The sequence below is a fragment of the Adiantum capillus-veneris genome, chromosome 17, assembly GCF_014529385.1.
Source record: "Adiantum capillus-veneris isolate H3 chromosome 17, ASM1452938v2, whole genome shotgun sequence".
In the NCBI taxonomy this organism is placed as follows: Eukaryota; Viridiplantae; Streptophyta; class Polypodiopsida; order Polypodiales; family Pteridaceae; genus Adiantum; species Adiantum capillus-veneris.
The window spans coordinates 116394149-116403738 of NC_140947.1; the positions used below are offsets into that span (position 1 = coordinate 116394149).

General features: G+C 41.2%; 1 protein-coding gene across 1 annotated transcript; it reads left to right on the forward strand.

The window, feature by feature from the left end:
- Positions 1 to 3566: 3566 nt before the first annotated feature.
- Positions 3567 to 6765, forward strand: LOC147437934 (putative protein phosphatase 2C 58). Its single transcript, XM_086487332.1, has 5 exons — positions 3567 to 3794; positions 4970 to 5221; positions 5599 to 5875; positions 5998 to 6152; positions 6389 to 6765. The coding sequence occupies exons 1-5, from the start codon at positions 3735 to 3737 to the stop codon at positions 6521 to 6523; spliced, it is 879 nt and encodes a 292-aa protein (XP_086343458.1). The 5' UTR covers positions 3567 to 3734; the 3' UTR covers positions 6524 to 6765.
- The last annotated feature ends 2825 nt before the right edge of the window (positions 6766 to 9590 follow it).

A 9590-nucleotide genomic window follows, 5' to 3' on the forward strand; every position in this document is an offset into this window, starting at 1 on the left:
TCTAGCTCTTGATATTTTCATAAGGCAGCTCAAAATTTGAATTATGTCTTAAAGAGTTTCTCATAAATCTATTAGGATACCAACAAAAATAATAGATTTTTATGGTTTTTTTCTTTTCATCATTTAGCGAAAGGATCGTTCCAAGGTCTTTACTATGTATTGTTTAAAATATTACAATTGAGAGGAAAAAGAGAAAGTGACACTAGCATTTACTTGTTATTTTTTTGTCTCACTAAAGTATCACACTTTTGGAAACAAGTGTAACAATGACTTATTTAGATTACAATATATTTCCAAAATGTAAAAGATAATGATTAAACTAATAATCAATGGCTTTTTTTATTTCAAAAGTGTAAAAATAATGATTAAACCAATATTCAATGGCCCTCTATAAAGAGAAAGGTACACAAATGAAAACACCTCTCACAAAGACCTATAAGAAATATCAAAAAAGAAGATTTTTTTCCATGTGGCACAAATCTACAAGCTTTATCCAATGGTCCACAATTGCACCAAAAATCCAATGCTTTACTAAAGACTCCTTATGTAATCCAATACTAAGGACTCCATCTGTGGTCCAATAAGAGACTAGTCTACAACCCACTTGTTTGGAAAGTAGCAAAGAGATCCAAAACATTTTGTGATTTATGTGTGTGCATAAAAAAGAGGTAGAAAAGATAGATAGATAGTTTTGATTATCATCCTCAAAGGTCAAATATGACATGTGGGACCAAAAGAAACATATCATGTGGGGTGTCTAGAGCTTATAAGTGACTCTCAATGCTCGAGAATTGTGGAAATAAGCATCACAATTGAAAGTCTACGTGGTGCTTGGGAGAGGAATGTGTGTAATGAGAGCTCATGGATGAAAATGTGGGGAAAGAAAACTCTTATGTCATCAAAATTTGAGTGCTCAAGTAGAGTGTGATCCTTAGAGTCACGATCTTTTTGGGGGCATAAGTGCATACTCGATGAGACTCCTTGTCGGTGCCTCAATGCCCCGTCTCACATTGTAAGGAATGAGAGTTGATGAATGAAATAGCGAAAATAGTGTATATCACTCTCAAGGGGGTGGGCTCAAGGATGCAAGGGTGGATACGTGTAAAATATGGGGTTATTCCATATTTACAGCTCCCAAGGCATGACACTCTGACTGATGCAAATTGCCTCGAGTTTGTATAGAAAAAGGTGACCTAAAATGGGACCAAGCTATCAGTAAACGACACACTCTTATGGTTTGGAAATGTTGATGCTAACTAGAAAACTAAATACGAGCAACACAATTTATAGTATGTACTCATAGTCATACAAGCAGCATAATATTTTGAAAAATGATATCGATGATAAACAAGGAACTGAAAACACATCTACTACACACTCTTAGTGTGAAATAAGAATCATAGTGTTGCTCTAGAGAGATGCATTTGGTAAATGGTTATCTCAACAAATAAATAGCATCTATTTTATATTTGGGTGATACCCAAAACTAAAACGGTAAACTAGCCAACTTGAGGAATATCTAATGACTATAGAGATTCTTATTCATTACATGGGCTCTAGTGTATTCCATGTCCGCGATAAGATGTGCCTATTGCACTCTTTTGTCATCTGCATCATACCACAAAGCTTCTGCAATTGCTTCTTCCAATGTCCTTGGATGCAAATGTGTAATGGAAGCCTTGATATCAAGATGGAGACCACGAAGAAAATATTGCTCGTCTTGGGGATGTAAGTGGTTGTAGAAAAATTGTGCATTTAACACTTGTCCATGCCTTCTAGTTCTTATCCACTTCGTTGCTAGGAAAAATTTTCTCTCTAAAGGATATGCCAAAACTACACCCTCGTTTTGAATTTTCATGTGGGTGGAATAGACATCCACTACTTGTATGCCTTGACCTACAAAGCAAAACTTGTCTCTCTAGGATGTGCAATTGATGGTGTATATTAGTCCATTTATGCAAGAATGTATTAACTCCGTCTTTGTTGTGTTCTTGATCTTCACCTTTGCAAGTGGAGGCTTTAAGTCCTTCATCAAGGAGGAATGTTTGGGATTATCATCCCCTATAGGAAGAGATGTCGATGGTGTTGGTCTCTCGTCGGCTTCTTGAGTGATTGCCTCAGGAACCTGTGGCCTCTCCTTGGCCGTTTGCACCATAAATTGGTTAACTACCTTTGTGAATGTAGTTAAGTTTGTGTTCCCAGATGTGGAGTCTTTTGATTGAATTCACCAAACATCTCAAGGATTTTTGGATATCCTTTTGAGAAACAAAACTGGCATCATTTCTAAGGCTAATCATGTGATCAACTACTCTCCAAATGTCATGAATAAACAAACATAGATGATTAAGGACTGCTAGAACTAAAGATGTATGAGTTTCGATTGCACTATACATGCCACAAATAGATACTCCTCCAAATATCCCATAAATAAATGTCTAATCCTCTACCTTCTCCTGATAATATTTCCTCTTCAGAGAACTTCAACCTGTGTACATCTTTACAATAATGATGTTACATGTCTAGCAAAGGTGTATTGAAAGTACAATGATAAAACAAGTGGAAAATGGATTCCTCTACCGCTTCACATCAAGGACACACCCCATTGTTGATACCAACTTTCTTAGCTCTTCGTATTGTCGAGATACCCTGATGTAGTATAAACCATTGAAGAGTGATGTGTTTGATTGCATTTGGGAAGGCCCAAATGTAATGAATCTATATGCGCACTAATTTGAATTCCAATTGATCTTCCTCTTTGTGTTGTGACAGCTTCACCAATCTTTTCATGTTGAGAAAACTTCCAGTAAATGTCTTTTACTGACCTACAAGGGACTTAGCCTTGTAGAGATCTACCGTAGGTATAGGTGGCCCATGTATGCTAGCATAGGTTATGATATGTGAAAAAAATGCTCACACCTACGATGCCATTTAGAATGTACTCTTTAAGCTCCCCTCCCTCCTTGCCCCCACACTTCTTTTAGTCCCTTCCCTTACCTTTGCCGGGGGGAGGGGTGGTTGTGTTGAAATATAGAAAAGAGAAGTGGGTGTTGCCGAGTGCTAATGCACGTAGGGCTCCTTTTGCCTCTACTTTAGAAAGAACTAAGTTAGCGTACGATTGGACCATTATATGGGGTAATCCCGTATTTTCTTTGGTTGGCCAATACCTTGAAACCTTGCTATTTCAAAGCTATGATAGAATTGATATAGATATACATGCTCAAAATTCATTTTAAATATTTTCAAGGTAAAAATCTCCATGTCCAAATTTTGTTGCCCTCGTGGTTCCTCTCAAACGAAACTCACATTGCAGCGATGTTTGCAGCCTTTAGTAAAACCTAGATTGTGAGCCCTGCACTACTCGTCGAGAGCATGCAGAAGCTCGCATGACCAGGCTCTAATGAGATCGAGCACATTAATGTTTTGGATATTAAGAACGGGACAGGTGGCAAATTGAAAAGCCAAGTGGAAAGACTCTCGAGAGACACGTGTAGAAAGAGGAAAGTGCTTAGAATCTTCATTTCTTGCTCACCTTCTTTCTAATAGCTTCTCTCTAGCTAGCCGGGTAAAAGAGCAACGCTTTGCTACTTGGCGTCCTGTGCTGATCCCTTGAGAGAGTCTGCTTACACATCATCTGCTGCCTCTGTGTTGTGTGTGTGTGTGTGTGTGTGAGAGAGAGAGAGAGAGAGAGAGAGAGATTCTTCTGCCTTATATTTGGCTAAACTCTATTCTTCCAGATGATATCTGAGTGCAGCCCACATATCCCCTCCACCAAGAAAGTCATCGAGAAGATCAAGGTATGCTCTCTTCCTTCAATTCTCTGTGTTCTTCTTCTCACGTTGGTAGCTTCAATGTGTGTGTGTGTGTGTGTGTGTGTGTGTGTGTGTGTGAGAGAGAGAGAGAGAGAGAGAGAGAGAGAGAGAGAGAGAGAGAGAGATTTAGAGATTTTCCAGTGCTGCTGCTGTGCGCGGGTGCCCACAATCTCGATCCCATTGAGTGCACTCCCACAATGGGTTTTCTTGCCAGTCTCGATCCTGTCTGCACACTCACAAGAAGATTTAGAAAAACGGAGAACGGAGTCTTTTCCAGTGTTTGACATACAATGAAATAACATCCTGAGCTTCTGCTCGAAAGGCTCCGCATACCTAGTGGGGGCCCGGTGGTCCCCTACCCCCAATCATACCTAGCTTGGTATGCGGTGCCTCTCTCACAGAAGCTCAAGATGTTGAGGTAAGTGACAATGTCAGAATTATTGTGAGAATTTGTCCAAAACTTCTTGTGACTTCTATGGTACCTAACAACTCTTTCTCGACCTCTCGACCTGGGTAGTCCCACCAACCAGCATGAGCGCTCATGGTCGGAGTATTTTGTTGAGATTTATCTGCATTCTTTCCTGCAGATATTTGGATTCAAGGGACGGGGCGCACGCATATCCTGATTTTGAACATTGCCTATAGAATGTGTGTGATTCTCGTGCCAGTATAATGTACTTTTGTGGTCTTTTGCTAAAAGCCAGTGAATCTCCTTCTGATTATTTCTTGCAAGATTAACCCCTCAATACTGAAACTTTATGAGGCTAATCAGCTGCCTTATGTAAGATTTGAGGCAATTAATTAGCAAGCTGCCAGCCTGTTTGGTAGCTTGACGGCTAAAGGCAGATTAACTCGTTATGATTGTTTATGTGTACAAATTGAACCGGTGGTAATTTTCTTTTTGGTAAATTAAATAAAAATATTCATGCTTCAATTGCACTAGTCTGAGAGGATTATTCACGGAAGAGCTGCCATCTATTTGGTAGCCTTAGCACATTAACCCTATATTTTTGCTTGTTAGCAATTTTACGCTTTCAAATTAAGCGCAGTACGGTACAAACCAGTTTATAGAAATGCTAAGAGCTTTCGTAGTTGGATTGTTGTCCATGGACATGCTTTTTGGTAAAAATGTAACCTGCTTTCCATGCACCCTTATGCAGATGGCTACCGGATTGCAGTCTTCCAGTGGGGACTCAGGAAAAGGCCATAGCAAGTATTCAGAGAACAAGATCAGCCATGGCTTCAGTCTGGTGAAGGGCAAGTCTCTACATGAAATGGAGGATTTTCATGTTGCAGAGTTTAGGAAAGTGGACTCGCATGAGCTTGGGCTTTTTGCGATATACGACGGTCACCTTGGGCACAGCGTGGCCCATTACTTGCAGCGTAACTTGTTCAATAACATCCTGAACGAGGTGCGTCTCATGTATTCCTTCTCTTTGTAAGCATTGAGGTTTGCAAATATTGGTAAGAAAGATGCTGCCGGGTATTGAACGCTGGTCTTTATGCACCTACACAAGAGAAGTAATAGACAAATTCCCACGTTACATGTTGCGATGGCATCATGATCTGATGCGAGGAAGGGACCACATGCCTAGCTAGGTGCGGTTGGCGGTAGGGGAGTGCCGGACCGAGGTGGGGTATTGAGCACTATAGGGAAAGATGTGGAGAAAAGATCTCCTTTCCCACATGAGAAAATGTCAAACTTCTTTACACATCCACCTTTAACTACAAGGTTACGGGTTGCACATGAATTGTTTGGTAAAAGCAGTTGTTTTGTGTTATTGTGCAGCCTGGTTTTTGGGATGATCCGGTTTCGGCTATCATGAATGCTTATAGGAGGACAGATTCAACCATTCTGGATAATGCCCCAGATTTGGGGCCCGGCGGGTCAACTGCTGTGACTGCTATCTTGATCAATGGTGACCGGCTTTTGGTGGCAAACGTCGGGGATTCTCGAGCTGTCCTTAGCAGGCAAGGAACTGCAGTTCAACTTTCCATTGACCATGAACCTAGCAATGAGAAAGAAGCCATAGAGACGAAGGGCGGGTTTGTAACCAAAATGCCAGGTGAGTTTTAAGGCATTCTATCCTTTTGCTGAGGGGATTCGGATACTACTGTTGTGTTTCTTCTGGGTTTACTTTTTTGTTTCTGGGTTGGAAACGACTGTTTGATTGCCTTCGATGATCAGGGGATGTTGCTAGAGTTGATGGGCAACTTGCTGTGGCGCGCGCTTTCGGTGACAAGATGCTTAAAGTGCATCTGAGCTCGGACCCTGATGTGAGGGAAGAATGGATAAGTGACAATGATGAGCTGTTGATTGTAGCCAGTGATGGACTTTGGAAGGTGAGAGCAATTCTACGACACTTCGATGTGTGTTTCTGGTGCACAGCTTTGATACCCATGGTATATGTATATGCACACACATATATACATATATATATATATATATATATATATATATATATATATATATATATATATATATATATATATATATGGAAAATTTTAGAGGTTATGTGATTATCTTTGAAGGTTTTGTTTTTACGCTAAATTCCTTCATATCTTGTGGTTCTTTGTAGGTGATGAATAACCAAGAGGCGGTCGACTTGGTAGTGAAGACAAAGGACCCCAAAGCGGCAGCCAAGCAGTTAACAGATGCTGCCTTAGAAAGGAGGAGCAAAGATGACATCTCCTGCATTGTGGTCCGATTTTGAGTGCTGTTTACAAAGATAAGAAAAAAAAAAATAATGCTGGGGCACCCTCACTGACCAGCTTGTGAAGCTCCCGGCTTTTAACCGTGCGTGCAAACCGATGTTTCCTAGTGCAAACCGATGTTTCCTAATGCTAACTGGCCCTCTCCTGCCTCTTGCTTGAAGTCTTGATAGCTCTGTTGTGGAAGCATTTCACAACAGGCTTTTGTTGTAGATGGAAGTAGAAACACAGAGAAATTTTTTAATCCAGTTTTGATAATTGAGAGAGAGAGAGAGAGAGAGAGAGAGAGAGAGAGGGATTAATACAAGAGAGAATTTTTAGATTAATCTTCAGGGATTTCATAGATCTATTTCAAAGAAAAAAGGGCTTAAAAATTTGAGCTAATTTTTACTAATTCAAGCTTGATCATAGGAACAATTTCTAGGAAAGATTAATTCAACTAGTTATCTATTTATTTATTTATTTTTCGCGCAATGATGCTCTGCGTCGACTAGTTTTAAGGGTTTGCGCCTACACACCCACACCTGCATGTCGTAGGCGTTGAACTGTAGCGAGCACGTTCAAAGCCCCTTGACTCCACGAGCTTATCTTGAAGGTTAAATATTTGGAGAGAGAAAAGTTTTTGATATCGTAGGAACAATCCCTATTAAATTCCATCAATCCGATGAGTCGAAAGAATTGGGACTAGCAATCTACCACAGGAAGAGGAGAGAGAGAGAGAGAGAGAGAGAGAGAGAGAGAGAGAGTGTGTTCCCATAGTGCTCTGAAAGCTCTAAAGGTCCATTTATTAGTATATATGAACAATGATCTAGTACTTTGTGTGCGAGAGAGAGAATTCCAATAGATACCAATTTACATAAAACTTGCATTTCATCTCTCTCTCTCTCTCTCTCTCTCTCACACACACACACACACACACACACCCCGGTTTCCAAGCAATATTCGGGCATCAACAATATTGTGTTCAACAAATTTGGCTTTTTACACCACTAAAAGCAGCCATCATTAGTTCATCTAGTTGATCAAGGTAGGCTTCTACATGAATATGTTTTTTTTTTTTTAGGCGAAATAATCGTGAGTATATTATATTAGCAACCCAAAAGAATTACAATTACTAGTCATGCTTATGTCGTCTTCCAACAAACATTAGTACACGAGCTAAAAGGGGGGGCCACTCCGCGGTATAGATAAAACACACTACGTTTGCTAACGATTACTTACCCATGCAGTTTCGATACTTTGGTAGTCACCTCCTTGTCCCATTCTTCAAAGTTTTCCTTTGTTTTCCAATGACATTCTCAAAAAGTTGACAATTCCTGGCCTTCTAGACATGTTTAAAATAACAAAACTTGACAATTTGTGTACTGATTGAAAGTGGTTGGCTCATGATCACCTTCCCACCCAAGAAAAGATAGTTCATAGAGAACCCAATCTTCCATGTCTTTTGTACCCACTTGCATATTTTTTCTGCCAGGCCACAAATCTTTGCACAATAACTGGACCAGTACCTTTAGCTAGGACCTTCACCCCATCCGGCAAGGTCCCCAAAGTACCTTCCATACAAAGACCTTCATCCTATGGGACTGTGGGCACCAAATGTTCTTTACAATTGTCACCCATCTTGCCTCCGGCCATTGCTTGCCCCATTGCTTGTTCAAAGGGGAGAACCAATCCAATGTGACCACGAGGATGTTGTACACTTCCTTGGTGTGGTTTGCGGAAGTGTCTGTCTAAAGGCCACGACCATGCTTTCCAATCAAACCTAGGCTCGTAGGTCGGTAGACAACAACCGTCAAGTCGTTCTAATACTCTATTTACCAGCAACCTTTCTGTCCCATTGAGGTTGAAATGGAAGGCTAGTTGGTCCGATCCCTCCCAGTCATTGTAACTGTAGTCCCAAAACTGTCCCAATCGATGGAGTCTTTTGTTCATCTTTCTGGCCACCTCCCTCCAAGCAGGGTTCAACAGGACGTTTCCCGCCTTTGAATGTCAAGGGGACAAGTGAGACATCGAGTTGTGGAATTATCTAGTTTCCTCTCCCCATTCCAAGGCCTCCACTGCTCTTTTGCACTTTCGAGCTCGCTCGTCATTTAAGCTCCCAAGCTTTAAGCTAGACCACCGAGGGGTAAGCAACTTGTTGTGTAGATCTAGCCCTTTCACTGGCCACCTTACTTGGCACACTGGGCCTCCGCGTGATTACTAGGGTTTAGACCGCCTTGCCTCACCGGCCTTGCTATGGACTCCCAACTTACCCACTGCCAATGCACCTAGTCTTTATTGTTGTTTTTCTAGAGGAAACTTTTCACCAGTTTTAAGAATTCCTTCCAGTTGCATTTGGAAATCTTAAGCAGCGGACCATCAAATTCCAAATATGGGAGCATAAATGAATTGATCACTTTCAATCTGCTCACGAAGGGGAGGAGCACATACTCCCACCTACACAGCTTGCTCCTTATCTTATCCATCACGCATATGCTCTTGTGGGTAATATCCACCCCCATAGGGATTCCGAGGTGCCTAAACATTGTCTCTTTGGACACCATCTCCCTAGACCACATTGCTCAATTAAACGAATCATCTTCTGAGAGGGAGATCAGTCTAGATTTTTCAATATTGCACTTTGACCCTGACGCGATGGCAGACATTTGCACAATCTCTAGAGCCTTCATGATCACCCGAGGACAAGCCTTGAGGAAAAGTAGTGAATCATCTGCAAATAGCTTCGCCAATAGTGGGGAGGGATAGCCCTTGGATCTCCCTTCTTGAAACACCGTCTTCGAGCATTGTCACCAGGGGATGAGATCCAATGGCAAATAAAAGGAGTGTGGAGCCTTGCTTGGTTGATCTTTTTACCTCAAAAGCCCCCACAATCCGCTATTAAATAAGCGCTTAGATTGTCTACCATCACCCAATGTACTAACCAACCGACACATCCACGACCCAAAGCCCAGTGCTTTCATGACCTCTTCAATGAAAGACCATGTGATCCTATCATACGCTTTATCTAAATCCAATTGAAGTAATACACACTTTTGCTTAGCGAATGATGCAAACTCTATGCCGACCATT

Bases quoted from the DNA above. Each gene is read 5' to 3' on its own strand.
- LOC147437934 (XM_086487332.1), top strand. From the start codon at position 3,735: ATGATATCTGAGTGCAGCCCACATATCCCCTCCACCAAGAAAGTCATC. The intron at 5,876-5,997 runs GTGAGTTTTAAG...TTCGATGATCAG, and splicing joins GTTTGTAACCAAAATGCCAG to GGGATGTTGCTAGAGTTGAT. The intron at 6,153-6,388 runs GTGAGAGCAATT...GGTTCTTTGTAG, and splicing joins CCAGTGATGGACTTTGGAAG to GTGATGAATAACCAAGAGGC.